At 41.3% G+C, this 17650-nt stretch overlaps 1 protein-coding gene across 2 annotated transcripts; it reads right to left on the reverse strand.

Moving 5' to 3' along the window:
• Positions 1 to 4228: 4228 nt before the first annotated feature.
• CCK (cholecystokinin) lies at positions 4229 to 10379 on the reverse strand. 2 transcript variants are annotated; one of them, XM_032182884.1, is made up of 4 exons: positions 9977 to 10379; positions 9465 to 9551; positions 8057 to 8314; positions 4229 to 5027 (listed from the first exon to the last, which is right to left on the reverse strand). In XM_032182884.1, exons 1-4 carry the CDS (start codon positions 10281 to 10283, stop codon positions 4891 to 4893), a joined length of 789 nt encoding a protein of 262 aa, XP_032038775.1. In that variant the 5' UTR covers positions 10284 to 10379; the 3' UTR covers positions 4229 to 4890. The 2 variants fall into 2 exon arrangements, with proteins under 2 accessions (XP_032038775.1, XP_032038776.1); XM_032182885.1 differs by lacking the exon at positions 9465 to 9551 and having other exon boundaries at positions 9977 to 10378.
• Positions 10380 to 17650: the final 7271 nt, after the last annotated feature.

A 17650-nucleotide genomic window follows, 5' to 3' on the forward strand; every position in this document is an offset into this window, starting at 1 on the left:
TGAGGTCAAGGTGTGGGACTCTGCAACTAGAAATGACAAGGTTGCAGTGGGATTGCTGGGCACCTGGCGAGCAATCTCTGAGGCCTTAAAGAGCCATGTGGGACCACAGTCAGAAACGTGTGGTTTGCCAGATAGTGAGGGAGCTTCGGGCTCCTTTACTGATCCGACTGCTACACCATTGGCTCTTTTGCTGCTACAGCCATCGAAGGCTTTTGCTGTTCTGCTCCCTGCTGACCTGGACGTGCCTCTTGATCCAGGTCCTATTGGCCTTGAAAAGGAGATGGGTATGCTTTTCTTCGATCCGGGAAGAATAGGATACATAAGGCCCGAAGACTGAGTTGCTTAAAAACCTAAAGCAAGACATATTGTTCCCACGACTAGCCCTGGAATTCTCTGGTGTTTGTAATGAAGAAAAGGAATGGAAAATGGAGACTGTTATAAGTCATAGAAGATATGGGAGCATTCCAACCAGGCCAACTATGCTCCCCTGGTGTCCTGGTTTCAGTTAGAACAGAGTTAATTTTCTTCCTAGTAGCTGGTGGAATGCTGTGTTTTGGTTTAGGATGAGAAGAGTGCTGATAACACCCCGATGTTTTAATTGTTGCAGAGCAGTGCTTATACTAAACCAAGGACATCTCAGCTTCTTGCTCTGTCCTGCCAACAGGCAGGCTGGGGGTGCAGTAAGAGCTGGGAGGGGACAGACCCAGGACAGGTGACCCAAACTAGCCAAAGGGGTATTCCATACCATCTGACGTCATGCTAAACAATATATAGGGGTGGCTAGCCGGGGGAGGGGGCTGGACTGCTTGGGGTTAGGCTGGGCATCGGTCAGCGGGTGGTGAGCAATTGCATTGTGCATCACTTGTTTGTACATATTATTAGTAGTAGTACTATTATCATCATTGTATTATTATTATTATTATTATTATTATTATTATTATTATTGTTATTGTTATTGTTATTATTATTATTTTCCTGTCTTATTAAACTGTCTTTATCTCAACTCACAGGCTTCACTTTCCATTTCTCTCCCCCGTCCCAGAGAGGGAGGGGGGAGGGTGAGCGAACGGCTGCGTGGTGTTTAGATGCCGGCCGGATTAAACCACGACACCTGGTCATGGACATTGATAGTAATAGACTTAAAGGATTGTTTGTTGCCTTTTCTGATTGTATATATGTATAGGCATACTTGGGTTTAGTATGTAAAAGCAATGTACTGGATATTTAGAAGGTTCGATGTTCATGTGTGCGTGTTGGTAGAGCATAGACTCCCCACGCTCCCAGCGCTGTTTACTTGTCTTTTATAAATATTACTAAATTCAGATTGAGTTGAGACTTCATTTATAACAGTGGAAGCAGTCTTGATACGTGGAGTCAATTGCTTTGACCTAGACAACCTTCTGGGTGGACCTTCCACCACATCCTCATTTACCCATCCCTCAAGTTCCAGAATCGCAAACCTATTGTTTTAGGGCACCTGCAAAGGCGAGGTAGGGAGAGAGAGAGCTTGCCTGCAATGCTAAGCAGGGACCTGTTTCATTCCTCCCCATCTCTTAGCCACCCCTTCCCCCTCCCGCTCCACCTTACAGTGACAGGGCAGAGGGTCCACTGCTATTTGGAGTGTATCACCCCTGGTGCCTTTCAGTTGCTTTCAGTTTCAATCTGACAAATCTACCAATCTAACACTTTTTACTAGTAGGTCCAGAATGATTTCTTCTTTTTGCTTATGAAATAAATGACTTCAGCAGGATGACTCATAGAATAAATTTCAACTTATTACAGTAATGGTAATGTTTATACCTTAGAAAATCTAATGTCCAAAGAAGTCATTAGCATCCAATGCATAAGAAATTAAACAGCATGAAGAAGAGTCTAAGATGACAATAACAATCCCCAGACAGCAGAATTAATGGATAAAAAAGGCCTGGAACATTTAAACAGATTTCTCCTTGGTCCATTTTTTACCTGTAAAATAAGTATATCTGTCTTCTAATGAATAAAATGGGCATACTGGCAAGATGAGCAGCCGTTTTAGCTTCTCTGTAGCTTGGAATGTACTAATGTACTAGGATTATCCAGGACCGTAATGTAATATAAATCATAAGTAAAGGGGAAGTACATTGTCTCAAACTTGCCAACCCTGTTCTGTGGAATATTGTAATTCTCACTTTGATATTTATCTGTGAATTCAATTACAATTTATTTTTGTATTTATCTTACATTTGTTATAAGGTATTGGGTAGTTTTCTGTGTTTTGTTGTATATGGAGTAGATTTTCTGTGAACTTTTCTGAACAGGGCATTGTTTTCATGGGTGCTTATAACTGTGGACACGTGCTAATTTTCTTTGGTTGTGTTTGTATTGCCAAATGATTTAGGGCCAGAGGTTGCTTTCTGCTCCTAGTGGCAAGCTGTTCATATCCAGGAACCATATGATGCCCTGGCAGCTGAGACAAAACTTCAATTTTCTTTGACTTTTTTTTTTTTTTTTTTTCCTAAATCTATACTGAACTGCAATACATCTCTCAGACTATATTAGAGTGGGGATTTAATAAAATAGAACAAAAATTAGAACAGAAATTAGAACAAAAATTAGGTATGTGTTTTATGACTGTATGGTGTCACGAAGGCCTGTTGATGGCTATGTAGTGGAGAAGGGGAACAGACATAACGGAATTTTATCTGGAGTGGCTGTTGGTACATGCTATCTCTTGAACTGTATTCTGGCATTATGTAGGAGAGTGCAGGTTGGTACAGGTGAAAATGGTACCAGGAAACGTGCTAGACTTTATCTCTCTCCTTGGCTCTGATATACTTAGCAATGTGAGTAATATGATGCACTGTCATCTTTTATCATTTAATATTGTAGTAATTTCATAAGCTTTGTGCAAACACCGTAACTGTCTTTATATACACATTTTAGCTGTTAACAATGATAGTTAAGCGTACTAGATCTGGCTGGGATGGAATTAACTTTCCCTGCAGTGGCCCATAGAGTACTGTGCTCTGCGCTTGTAGCTAGAATAGCACTGAGATCACACCAATGCTTTGTCTACTGCTGAGCAGCACTAGTACAGCATCAAGATTCTCATCTTGAGAATCTTTTTGTCATTCTTGAGAATCTTTTATCATTTGTAAGAAGTTACACCCAAGAGTCATGTAGACTTGAGAGTCGAGGAGAGTCGAGGAGAGTCGAGGAGAGTCGAGGAGAGTCGAGGAGAGGAGAGAGCAAAGTAAATGCTACTTGTAAAGAAACAGCACTCCAGTGGGAAATGCTTCAATCTACTCATTTTTAGATTAATTTGTATTTTCCTCATTTTAAGCAATAGTCGATTAACTGCTTTTAATCTCTTGTAAAATTTTGAGAAAAAAATGGTACTTTGGACAGTTTTCCCATGGGCAATGATCAACACTGAGGAGAAAATTCACGTATTTAGAGACTCATTACGTTTGGAAAGGAAGTAAGGAGAAAAGGCAGACTGGAAGGAGTTTGTCTAAAGGGGCCCTGAGAGGAAGAAAATTTTGTATGGCAAAGTACTTTCATTTTCTCAAGTTGAGATCCACAGAATGGGAGATTTGGGGTTACTGAGAAAGAAAATTCTGTTACCACTTGTTGAAGTCTCTTTTGCATTGCACATTTCTACAATAGTGTCTTGTCTCTTGGCTTCTGTTAGGAACAGCTCCTCAAAAATGTTTTTATTTTTGCTGTGTTCAGTAGTTGGCATAACTGCTTGTTTCCCCCAACCTTTGTAGAGTTTTATTTTGGTAGAGTTTTATTTTAGTATAAATGTTTTCTGTAGTGTCTATTATCTGCTACAGAACACACTACTGAGGTGTTTTCCTGCCTTCTTCCTTTGGCAAACACCTGATGTTCAAAATGTAAAACATGCACTCATGTTATAGTTAACGCATGCACTTGGTGGAAATTCTGCGTTACGCCGTTCAAAGCCCCCTCCTTTTGCAGCAAAGGGAATTCCTGGGCTGTGTGAACCTGCTGCTGCAGCAGAGCCGGTAGCTGCTGGAGGTGTTACTTGGGGTGGAGGTGCACACACCTGAAACACCTTTTGCAGCCTGCAGGCTGCCTCTGGGTTCAGTAACTGGGATCACCCCATTTCTCTTTAACATGGTGATTTGCTGTCTCCAGTACCTCACCCTTCCCTCAGAAGCCTCCTCTGCTCCCTTGGCACAGCTCTCCTTGCCATCCCCAAATGAAGGCTTAGCTCACCACACAGCAGGGAATGGTCTGTTTATTCCATGATTCGCAGCCATCAGCAGAACTTTCACATTTAGTTCACAACATAAAATAAATAAGCCAAGAAGGTGAAGCATTTTGGCATCATTCGTCTTTTTCTTCTAGTTTTTAGCACTGTTGACTGTTTGCCACAAACACATAGGTTGGGTATATAACTCAGTCCTTTACAGATGGGGTTACCATGAAGACAGCTGGCCTTTTCTGGTAGCATTGTGCTGTTGTGTTTGGTTTTGGACAGGTTCTCCTCAGAGAGCTCACCACTACTGTGACAAGATTTTTCTATAAAGTGGTTCATTTGTCTGACTACTTAACACACGGAATATGTACAATGAATGAATGAAGGCATTTTCCTGCCTCTATAGTAAGACACCCAGCAACATGCGGTGACAGAACAAGACGGAATAAGTGAAATCATTTTAATATAATATTGGTGTATGAGAAACCACAAAAGAAAGAAAACATTTTCTGGAAAATTCTGCATATGTATATATTGCATTGTATAATCTTACAGACAAATTTACATCAAATACATGATATAATTTAAAACACTAATTTAAAGAGGACAACAAATTATTTTTTCTTTCTGTACAGACATAGGAGTGTGATTTTTTTTTTCCTGTTGCTATAGTCTGCTGTTCTTTAGGAGGAGTACTCATATTCTTCAGCACTGCGGCGTCCAAAATCCATCCAGCCCATGTAGTCTCTGTCATTTATCCTGTGCGTAGGATCGATACTCTGTACCCTGTTTCCCATAACTGAGAGCCTTCCAGTGGGACCTAATGAAAAAGTGTGGGAGTGGAGAGAGTAAGTAGACATACTTTCATCCATTTCTGAGTGTTTTGTATTTGTTAGCAGATGTCTGCATGAAATAACTGAAACTGCTTGACTTTATACAGATCACGTAACACTGCTGTTATATCACTGGGGAAAATATCACAGAATGTTATGGGTAATGTTCTGACATTCTTTTTTTTTTCAAAAAAAAAAAAAAAAAAAAAAAACACGGATTATTTTCATCTCTTTCTGCTCCTGGCTGCTGCAAAGGAATAGGAAATTTTATTTCCTATTTCACTAGAGAAGGAAAGTCCAGGACCTCCCTATAGTCCTGTACTACTTGAAGAGCCATATATGTAAGTATAGGAGCTCCTATAGTGCAAATTAAGTAACAAGAGTTGTAGATTTATGAATTCCAGGTTTCATAAAGAAGTGGGGATAGTCCTGAAATTCAGAACGTTGTGCCTGGAATTCACAGCTAGAGGTGTTTAATGCTGAAATTACACAGGGCTTATTACTATTTCAGTGATATTTTCACTGCCTTTATAAAGTTTTCATAACTCTTTTCACAGCAGGGTGGGATGCTGATCTTTGATCTTGCCATAGCCTTTCTATCACCCTTGTTCAGGGCATCAAAGAAATGCAAAGTTTTTGTTAGTAGTAGAGGGATAGGAGAGGTAAATGGACCACAAAAAGAAAACAAACATGCTAAAGACATTTACCTAAAACAAAATGACAAAACAATTCTATGAAAGTATGTTTGTCTACCCTTAAAGCCTCAAAACCCATTATATTCACAAGCATCATTCAGAACACAAAGTTGATGAGAATGGTTTCTTGGCACCAGACAGGGCTAGGATACTGCAGGACCATCACTCAGAAACTGCTATTAAAGAGATGTCTGAGCCTGCAGTGACCTGCAGGTTGTAAGCACTCCCCTGGTGCCATTATGGTCTGGCCTGAAAAGGGCTCTGCAGAGGACAGATCAGCGATGCACCTGTCTCAGCTACACAGCGCTGGATTCATGCTGAAAGCCTGCACATGAAGTGAATTGAAAGCTAGGGGTCATAAACAGTCAAATGAATTCCTTAAGAGTACCTTACTTTTCCTTAAATCACCAGAGATGTCCCATGGATACTGTAGAATCAACATAGAGCAAACAGCTTCAAAATTGTAGCAGTTTGACTACAGGGCTGCCATCTAGCTGCAGCCTCTTGGGAGAATTTAACTCTCCCTGTTTTAACTGGAAATATTGACCCAAATTAGCCTATTAATCACAAGGACAGATGCTATCACTGGTAATAGCTAACCCCAGAAAATGCAGACTCCCTTTTCCCCAGGATGGAATTTTCTAGTGAGTGTTATGGCTTGTACAGGTTAAAAGTGACTAGTGCAGGAGCTGCGAGTGTTCTTCAGAGATTTTTGAAGTGTTGCCCTGAACCTTTATGTTAAATGAGAACATAACATAATGTGTTGACGGGAAAGCAGTTGATTGGCAACTGTATGCATTGTTATAAGTTTTTTCGTATTTTTCTTCTGCTTTGTCCCTGTGAATCTTCTCTCTTCTGTACTAGGAAGGCGTCCACCCCTTGCCATACACTTCATGTGGTTGAGCTATTTGGAAATGTCAGCCAAATATTTAAGAGAATATAATGGCTACATAAACTAGAATGAGAAGTTCAGTTTCCTTGCAGGAAGGTGCCAAGGAATATACAGGACAAACGTAAGGAGGGTTCTGCTGTGCTGACTCCTGCTGCAAGATTCTTATTCAGTAACAGCTTTAACTGTAGCACAGAGTTTTGTATCTGAATTGTCTTTCCACTAGATCATGTGAAATGCTAAAATTAATTTCTTTAATAGATATTGTGAAAATTGGTAACATGAGATGAAGTCTCTCAGAATATATTAGAAGTGGTTATTTTTCTGTTGTTTCTGATTTGGCCCTCTTAGGTACATGGATGAATGCATATGGCAGCCTATGTAATGCATAAAATGCATGTGACATCTCTTAATTGTAAACCACCACCAAAATAAGAATGGGATTCTGCCTATAACAGAGGTCAGCAGCGAGGCTATCAGGAAGAGAGGATTAAATTATCTACATAGGGTTGTATAGAGAGACAAGGGAAAAGAAAACTGTTGCTTGTATAAATAAAGTGAATTTCATCCTAAACACAGCCTGGGACTGGAACTGAGTTAAATTCTCAGTGTCTATATGCACAGGTTATCCTAATTACTGCTTCCCAAGTTTAAGCTCTATTTCTGTATCTTACTTCCCTGCAGTACAAGGGGATAGATGGGAGTGAAGCTATTGCAAGTAAACAAGATGTTTAACCCTTTAAGTTGCACAGTGGCTTTTCCTGGGGTTTGTAGTCATTCTTGGAGGACACAGCAGTTAGGTTGCCCATGGTGCTACTGTATTCCGGTACAAAGCAGTACAGAGATGAGAGAGTTCAAAAGTTCTTTCTTGTGAGGAGTTGCAGTGGGCAATGGTTTTGATCTATCATGTTCTGTATACATATACATGGCATGTGTTTTTGCCTATGTAAAACATGCACTGTAAGACGTCAGAAACTGCTTCACCTGCTCTTGTTAGCTCACATTAGTAATACAATTGTTTCCTCAAGTGACTAATGAATCTCAAAATAATTCAAATCCTTTAATTCCAATACTGTATCATTGTACAAGGACCTCATGTCCTTGTTACAGAATCAGCGCCATAGAGGTTTTAAGTAATTGCCAGATTCTGTCCAAAGGCTACCTGGGACTGAAAATCTAATAGGAAATGGTACTAATTATATATGTATATACATACATACACACATTGTATGTGTGTGTATATTTTTTTTTCTTTTGAGGAATTTTACAGTAGGTGAGAAAAAGAATGGTCTCTAGTTCTGGAATAACCAGGCAAAATCTACTTCCTATCTTCTATAGCAATTTAGTAATTCATGTTAGATGATGACAGAGTTAACATCTAGGTATCTTTGAAGGAAATTCCACGGATACAGAAGTAGCACATAACCAGTACCTTTTCTGGCCTGCTGAAGGTACTTGGCCAACAAAGCTCCAATGCTAGCCCTTTGGTCAAGGCTTCCATCCAGCCGTGGCGCAGATTTCAGGGGGCCAGTAGACAAAGGGGCGCGGGTATGTCGGTGATGTTCTGTCAAGCTCTGCTCAAGCTCAGCAGCCAGAAGGTTGTCATTGTGTGAGCCCCCAGTTTGCTGTCCAAAAGAACTCACAGAGAGCACAGCAAGGAACACACAGATGCATATACCACTGTACATTGCTGGAGGAAAAAGGAATGACAGGCTGTTAGAATGACCAGACTTATTACATCATGTGTTATCCTCACCCCCAAATTTCTTTGGAGGTGCTGGTTTCCGAGAAAACTTTTTTTTAATTGCAGGTAACTGTGGGATCTGTCTGAAGTTGGACAAAATGCACAGGAGTAGTTAAATATCTATTGGTAAGAGGAAGGTACCACAGTGAATTGGTTTTATCCCTTCCAGTGTATGTATTCTGTCTTCCTGACTCACTCAGTTATTACTTGCTTTTCTTTTTTCAAAGCTGCATTTCGGTAAAACACAAGGGAGCTATACCTAGCTTTAAAAAAAAAAAAGTCTCAGGATTCAAACATTCTTGTACTTTCCCACTGTACTAAAATCCACTATTACAAATACTTAATTTTGACAAGTTCTGCAAAGAGCCTAAACTCTCTAACCCTTAATTGGTTTGAACTTTAGTGTTCAAGAGGTTTTGTCTCGTGTACAAGGAAGAAGAAACAAAACCTTGTTACAGTAGAAAAAAACAAACACAAATCTAACACACCCCAATCATTTGATCTAACAGCTGCGGTAGGAAAGCTGTGTAAGAAATAACATGCAATATAACCATATTTTTTCATATAAAACAGAGAATTCAAGTATAAGACAATTTTGTTGCTTCCTTAAAGAAAAAGACTGCCATTTTACCAGATCATTTGATCACACAAGCTGAAATTGTATTTTTGAAACACCCAAGTTAGTCTGCTAAGAGGAGAAACGAGGTACCTAGTACTTAACACTATGAGGGTAATTTCTATTTATAAATATCCATGAAAACATCTATATGGGGTTTTTTGATAGTTTACATTTTTGAATAGCATATCGAGTATACTCCTCATTTTAGTGGAGGGGAAAACGAAGTTTGATTGCCCACCACATACCGGCATGAAAACAATCACAACCCATGAGCTACCCCTGATCAGCATCCCCAGGCACTGAACAAAAAGCACCCCTCCAGCGAGCAGCAATTACAGGTCCTGTACGCAGGCAGGGTTTGGTACTTACGCACCACTGCTGCTCTGCACCCTTTTCCGCGGGGACCTCGTTTTACCCCGACTCCCGCGTATGTTCCACCCTGTCCCCCCATTTCCGTGCGTGCGTGCCGCCCCTTACCTGTCCCGAGGACGGAACGAGGCAGAGCACCGAGTACCCACCCAGGCAGGGACAAGAAGAAGTTGGAGGACGACTCGGCGGCGGCCCCTTAAATAGGGGCGGTGGTGTTTGCACAGCGCTGACGCAGGGCTCCCTGCCCGCCCCCTGCCCGCCGCCCTCGCCCCCCCCGGGACTACTAGCCCACGCCGGCTACTGAGTCGCCGAGAGCTGTCCCCCCGCCCAGACACCACGAGAATGGGCTTCCCCACCCTCTGAAGCAGCAGCCGCCCCGAGCAGGGAGCTCTTCTCCCTCCCCAAATCCCACCTTGTCCCCCACTGCCCCGGCCCCGAGGGGGCTGCAGATGGTCGTCCCGCGGCGGCCGCCAGGGGGCGACGGGGCCCCGCGAGGGGCGCCCCTCCTGGGGCCACCCAGCCCGGCCCCTAGTCACTTGACGGCAGCAAGAAAATACAAATAATAACAGTAAAAGTAATAATAAAAAATTGAACGAAGGCGGCACAGCCCTCAGGATTACCGGTCTGGAAAGGGGGTCTCCTGTGGCGTGCTGTGGATGGCGTTGGCGTCGGAGGTGGTGAGGATGGGGTTGGGATTGTGGAAGCGCTCTCACCATGCCCCAGCCTGTCGGCAAGACGCATGTCCCCAGAACGGTGTTCTGGCAGCTTTTCGTCTCCCACATAGCTGAGCACCGATGCCGGGTGAAGTTGCTGTCCCAAGCTGGTTACGAAAGAGCAAACCCGCAACGTGCTTTGAGGACAGGAAAGTAAGTGGAAGCACGTTGCTGGAGGAAAGAACAATGCTGAAGCTGTTCCAGCAATACCCATCCGAGTGCCAGTTTAATGTCTCTGTCTCTCCCTGGGGAAAAACAACAACAACAACCACAAAACAGTAGTGTTTCTGATAACTCAATTTCACTACTTTGTCTTAGAGGAAAAGATGCTCGCTGCTGTTAGACAATGAAAGAGTCATCAGTGAATTGAACTGTAGGTGCCTGGGAAAAGTATCACAATCTTTCTGGGAAGGTACAATGTAATAACAATTCTGGGAGAGTCGCATAAAGCCCTTGTGAAACTCATTAGATAATGAGTTCCCAAGGGGGCAGTCCAGAGCTTAATAGAAGGGAAAGACAGAGAGCTTACTAATATGTGCATATGCATAATTCATAGCACAAAGGGATAAATATAAAAGCAGCCATTTAAGCTGACATATTTGTCTGATTGAACAAATACACACTATAGGAATTCATTTACATTGAACTGATTTTGAATATCAGTTCAATTACAGGACTGCACAAATGGAATTAATGTGTCTATATGTGCGTGCATGTGTATGCACATATGGCAGCCAATTCACTGTATTTGTTCCCATGTGTATACAGAAGAGGAACGCATACAGAATCAAGTAGAAAATGCAGAAAGGTCTGCTGGACAGTTATGTACATATATCACTGTGATCTTTGATACTTTACAAGACCATATCTTATCTTTTCCACTGTAGCTCTGAAGTGGTCAAATCACTGTGGTTGCAGTGACAGGGTCAGGAGCTCAAGAGTGTCAGCACAACACAAAATTTTCTGCATTATTCTACCCACATGATCAATTACACTGACTGCAAATGCCTCTTTCTTTTCCCTAGTTAGACCTCATAGTGAATTTAAAAAAAAAAAGTGAGGCTACAGCATGATGTCAAGTTATTAAAGTCAGCAGCACTGCTCTGTCTATAACTGTGGCTGCAGATTTTTGAACACTGATTTTTTCTCACTGAATTCCTCACTCCTAGTATGTATAATCCTTGGAGATCACTTTCTGATTTACTGGCATTTTCTTTGGTGAAAGTTTGAAGTTGTGTTCAACTTCCAGTCCTTGGTAAATATATGTTAATTATTGGCATTTTAGTATTGTTTTGGGCAGAGAAGAGAAATGAAAGCCTGTTCATCTTGAATAATTTGATAGGATTCTGAGGCAAGTTTCCTGTGGAAACTTAGGCTGTGTATTACAGTCTGATGTGACACAAAGAGGAAAGAATTGGGGTTTGATTAACCGTGACCTGTTAGGTTTCAGGACCAAAGTGTTCACGTAACTATCGGGCTTGTACCTTGTATGTGCAGAGTGCTAACTGCAGGAGGGCCTGGTGCCACCACCACAGGTGGGGTAAGAAAAATGCTAACCTTTTCCTGTGTTCGACCTTTGTTCCAATAGGAAGGAAAATACTTCAACTGCAGCAGACCTTGAGTAATACAGCAAGACTCCAAGTATGGATGCAAAATAAATTTAAACCTAAAATGAACCCTGCAATGCAGTAAATGCTAATATAAATGCATCCCTGAGGTAGCAGCTGGAGGATAATGCCGTTTAAAGGCTATAAGCTTTTTAAATTTATTATTATTCTTTATTTATTTATTTAATGGCAAATATCTGCTAAAAGTTTTGATTTTCTCTCTCTCTTTTCTCTCTTTTTTTTTTTTTCCCCATCACAATCAAGATATCTCTGTCCTCAACTGTTTTCTCTAGTTTTCTGCCAAATGTTTTCTCCTGTGTAGCAGAGATGGCAAAAGGGATCATACAGCTGACCATATATTTTGTTCTGGTCCAGCACAAAGCTCTGAGTTGGGCTTGAAGCAAGAAGACAGCATGGATGGATGGAGACAGGAGGGATACACACATTGTTTATGTCTGCTGTGCAACCGAAATGGCCAGTGCCATTAGTAGAGTGCAGCAGGGCACGGTGAGCACTGGCATCTCAATCTTTCTCTGCTGTGAGATGGAGCAGATTTTGTCTGTGAGTGTCAGAGCGAGCAGAAGCTTGGAAACGCTCTGCTCTTTCCTATAGCTGTAAGCATGCACGGGCTGTGCAATACTTCATTTCTGTCAATGTCCATGTGACTTATGTCTCTATGATATACATGTATATTTTTCTTCACAATATCACACGTAGTTTGCAACAGCACAGTTGTCATGTGGACAGCATAGCAAATTAGGATGCCTATGTTTGATGCCTTTTCTTTTTACCCTAAAATGAAACGTGGCTATTATTCACTTTGCATCATTCCATGGCTTTGGATTCCAAGACATTTAGGCTGCCTATTAAATGAGGAGCAGTATATGCTGCTAAGTATAAGTACATTGGGAATTTAGACCTGGAAGGATAGAGGCAGGTCGCTGTCTTTTGGGGCTGGAGGGCCTCGTGTCCAGGAGGGCAACAGGAAATACATTCTTTTGTTCCTAAGCATTATATCCTTTCCTGATTATCACTATGCAGTGTTTTTTTAATTATTATTTTTATTATTTATTTTCCTTGGGACCCTGATGCTCAAGTGCAATCTTTACTATGTTGAGGCAAATTCATTTCATTTTGATGTGCAACTAATGGAGTGGCAGTCTGAAGGATTCCTAAGAAGTAGGAAGAATTGGTAGAGGATAGCAGGGAACAGAACAATATAGTTTTCCAGAACTAATGGACAAATTAGTGAGTATAATGTTTTGACCAATTGCATGCCTTGTAGATGTATAGAGAGTCTTGAATATAGTTTGAGATAGTATGTTTTTCTGCTACTATTTTGTATATGTTGATTCAGCCATTACCTTTTTGGTCTTTCATTTTTTCTAGTCTTTGAATTTTAATCTCTATCAAATGACCTCAGGCTTTCTCTTTTCTCTGAATTTGCATCCCACTTGATAAGAAGATAAACTTTGCTTGGAGTCAACACAGAAACTGAGGGAGAAATTTTGGTTTTGGCGAAGTGAACAGGAATGTTGTCTTGAATTATAAGGAACCTGGGACCTCAGCCTGAAGAGTGCTGACTTCCTTTCACAGAACCATGCCTCAAATTAATAAATTAGTCTGAAATGTATCAGACTAATACATTAGACTAATATCAGACTAACTTAAGAAGGGTCCAGTAGAAGCAGATTAGCAGAGCTGGGGCTGATGACCAAACACACACCTTAACCGTGTTTCAGGTGTTTTATTTAGGGCTAGCATACTTAGGTTCCAGGGACTGAAAATTAATTAGTAGTTGAAATGCACCAGGTATGCTGCTGGGTGGCAGCTTTCACTTCGGTTTCATCTGAAAGGAATCACTCGGTCTGCTGTGCAATGGAAACCAAAGAGCAATGTGTGGGAATGATCAGGGAGTCTTTTTCAAAAGTGTGCTCCTGACGTGAACTAAGTGCAGTAATGTTAACTCACTTGTTGAAAATAAGAGGAAAATCCTATTTCCAGGAGTAGAGTTGTATTGTTTAGGAAGTGAGATTTCAACCTGTATCCCATGAAATTCAGACACTTTTCAGAAATTTTCACAAATTCAGAAATTTCAAAATTCAGAAATTTTGACACAGCCTCAGCTTCCATACATCAACTGGAAAAGAGGTTTGTTTGTCATTTCCAAATTTGGTTTCCCTGTGGTTTCAAGAATATATGGTGAAGTGAAGCAGAGGAAAGAGTTACTTTCTAGGAGACAACCCAATCCCAAATCACTAGTTCGTTCGTTCTTTCCTTCTTTCTTTCCTTCTTTTCTTTCCTTCTTTCTTTCTTTCTTTCTTTCTTTCTTCTTTCTTTCTTTCTTTCTTCTTTCTTTCTTTCTTTCTTTCTTTCTTTCTTTCTTCCTTCCTTCCTTCCTTCCTCCTTCCTTCCTTCCTTCCTTCCTTCCTTCCTTCCTTCCTTCCTTCCTTCCTTCCTTCCTTCCTTCCTTCCTTCCTTCTTTCCTTCTTTCCTTCTTTCTTCCTTCTTTCTTTCCTTCTTTCCTCTTTCCTTCTTTCCTTCTTTCTTTCCTTCTTTCCTTCTTTCCTTCTTTCCTTCTTTCCTTCTTTCCTTCTTCTTTTCCTTCCTTCTTTCCTTCCTTCCTTCTTTCTTTCTTTCTTTCTTTCTTTCTTTCTTTCTTTCTTTCCTTCTTTCTTTCTTTCTTTCTTTCTTTCCTTCTTTCCTTCTTTCCTTCTTTCCTTCTTTCCTTCTTTCCTTCTTTCCTTCTTTCTTTCCTTCTTTCCTTCTTTCTTTCCTTCTTTCTTTCCTTCTTTCCTTCTTTCTTTTTCTTTCTGTCTGAAATATCAAATTGATCTTATGTGGAAATTGGTTCTCCATATACTGTAAATCCAATGACAGGATGGAGGCTTTTGTGCAAGTAGAAGACTAGAAAAGGAAATAAAAGTACTCAAAAACAAACAAACAAACAAAAACAAACAAACAAACAAAAAAACACAAAGATATGTAAAGAGTTTGTTCCTAACAAATTCTCTGATTGCAGCAATACTTTGAGAGGTATGGTAGAGCTTGAAAGGTAGGAAGTTGAAGGCTAACATTGACAAGCACAAAGTGAAAATATAGTAATTAGACTCATTCATGAAGAACAAGAAGTCTGTTCAATGCCTATCTTGTGGAATAGTTTGGTGTTTAGTTCTCATCTTCCCTTTTCTTTATCATCTAAGATATACCTTTGTTATTTTGCCATGTACAATTCAGGTAAAAATGGTGAAAAAAATAATAAATAATACATTGCATATCATCACAGAAGGAAGAAAGTGATAACCTGTGCCAGCTGTGCTTAAAGCATGTGAATTTATTCACAGCAGTGTGTTTCTAATTCCTGCTCCTGTGAAGTACTTAAGCATATGCTTAAGTCCCTGAAAAGACAGAGGTTATATTATGCAAATGTGGTTTGCATAATGTGGTTAGTCAGAGAGGGATGACACACCTTTAAATACCGTCCTAAATGTTCTGCTGTGACATTCATTAAAAGTTCAACTTCTTTGAACTTGTTTTTTTGGTCTTTTGAAATTTTAGGGCTCTGATCTCCCTGATTTTGTTGCATTTTAATGTCTAAACTTCAAAATTTCATTTAGCTTCCTTCACTTATTGTTACCTTAGATACGTATAATGCACCTCAGGAGAATCCTTGCCCTTCAGTGGAGAGGTTTTGAACAGACCTTGTGTTGTCTGTCATTCAGACTTGAAGTACCTGCTTTATAATTTACTCTGAGAAAAGCAGCTGTGATAGCCCTCTTGTCTATTAACTAGAACATGTATTCACAAGTATTGGAATCTGCTATACGTTGATGGGATCATTTATCATTTTAAATAATTGTATTTTATTTCATAATAAATATTTCTTTTTATGCAGGAGAAACTAGTCAAACACACTTCAAAGGTTATGTTAATTAACATATTATAAGAGTAGGCCTAGTACAGAATAGAAATAAACTGTTCCTTTTCAAAATACTTTGTATTTTTGGATGTGCTCTCCATCTTGCCACCTGGACCCAGAGGAAAACATCTTTTTCTCTGTGTGATAATAACAATGACTGTGGGAGATACTGTTTTCCTCTCCTGTGAAAGGAGAATGTCTGACTAATCAACATTTGTGAAACAATTTAAATCCCCTTGAAGAGAATTCTATAAATGACAGATATGATGTATTAGATTCTTGTCTTCCAAATATCTGCATGTTTTCATCTTTGCTAAAACCAGCATCAGAATTTAGAAGTAGTAAACTGATTTTGACACCAGACAGACTGGACAGCCAATAGTTTTATTTTTCACTGTCCTTCAGAAGAAATAGGGGCTATCTGTTTGAGGCATAAGTGCATAGGACAGCTAGAGTCTTGTTATTTCACTTCTACTGTTAAATTCACAGAATCACAGAACCATCTAGGTTGGAAGATACCTCCAAGATCATCGAGTCCAACTGCTGACCTAACACTATCAAGTCCTCCACTAAACCATATCACAAAGTGCTACATCTAAACATCTTTTAAAGACCTCCAGGGATGGTGACTCAACCACCTCCCTGGGCAGCCCATTTCAATGCCTAACAACCTTCTCGATAAAGAAGTTCTTCCTAATATCCAACCTAAACCTCCCCTGGTGCAACTCTAGCCCATTCCCCCTCATCCTGTCACCAGGCACGTGGGAGAATAGACCAACCCCCACCTTGCTACAGCCTTCTTTACTGTACTTATAAGGAGTGATAAGGCCGCCCCTGAGCCTCGTCTTCTCCAGGCTGAACAACCCCATTTCCCTCATCTGCTCCTCATAAGACTTGTCCTCCAGACCCCTCACCAGCTTTGTCGCCCCTCTCTGAACTCTCTCGTGCACCTCAATGTCCTTCTTGCAGCAAGGGGCCCAAAACTGAACACAGTACTCAAAGTGCAGCCTCACCAGAGCCGAGTACAGGGGGACAATCACTTCCCTAGCCCTGCTGGCCACACTGCTTCTTATACAAGCCAGGATGCTGTTGGCCTTCTTGGCCACCTGAGCACACTGCTGGCTCATATTCAGCCGACTATCAACCAATACTCCCAGGTCCTTCTCTGCCAGGCAGCTTTCCAACCACTCATCTCCCAACCTGTAGCACTGCTTGGGTTTATTGCGCCCCAGGTGCAGGACCCAGCACTTGGCCTTGTTAAACTTCATGCAGTTGGCCTCAGCCCATTGGTCCAGCCTATCCAGATCCTCCTGCAGAGCTTTCCTACCCTCGAGCAGATCAACACACACACCTAACTTGGTGTTGTCTGCAAACTTACTGAGGGTGCACTCGATCCCCTCATCCAGATCATCGATAAAGATATTAAAGAGAACTGGCCCTAGTACTGAGCCCTGGGGGACGCCACTAGTGACCAGCCTCCAACTGGATTTAACTCCATTCACCACAACTCTTTGGGCCCAGCTACCCAGCCAGTTTCTAACCCAACGAAGCGTATGCCAGTCCAAGCCAAGAGCAGCCAGTTTCTTGAGGAGAATGCTGTGGGAAATGGTATCAAAAGCCTTACTGAAGTCAAGGTAGACCACATCCACAGCCTTTCCCTCATCCACTAAGCGAGATCAGGTTTGTCAAGCAGGACCTGCCTTTCATAAACCCATGCTGACTGGGCCTGATCGCCTGGTTGCCCTGCAAGTGCTGCATGATGGCACTCAAGATAATCTGTTCCATGAGCTTCGCTGGCAATGAGGTCAAACTAACAGGTCTAGAGTTTCCCAGATCTACCTTCCATCCCTTCTTGTAGATGGCATCACATTTGCTATCCTCCAGCTGACTGGGACATCCCTTGCTAGCCAGGACTGCTGATAAATGATGGAAAGTGGCTTGGCCAGTTCTTCCACCAGTTCTCTCAGTACCCTCGGGTGGATCCCATCCAGCCCCATTGACCTGCATACATCTAAGTGCTGTAGCAGGTTGCCAACCATTTCCTCGAGGATTGTG

Source organism: Aythya fuligula, chromosome 2 (genome assembly GCF_009819795.1).
Source record: "Aythya fuligula isolate bAytFul2 chromosome 2, bAytFul2.pri, whole genome shotgun sequence".
Lineage (NCBI taxonomy): Eukaryota > Metazoa > Chordata > Aves > Anseriformes > Anatidae > Aythya > Aythya fuligula.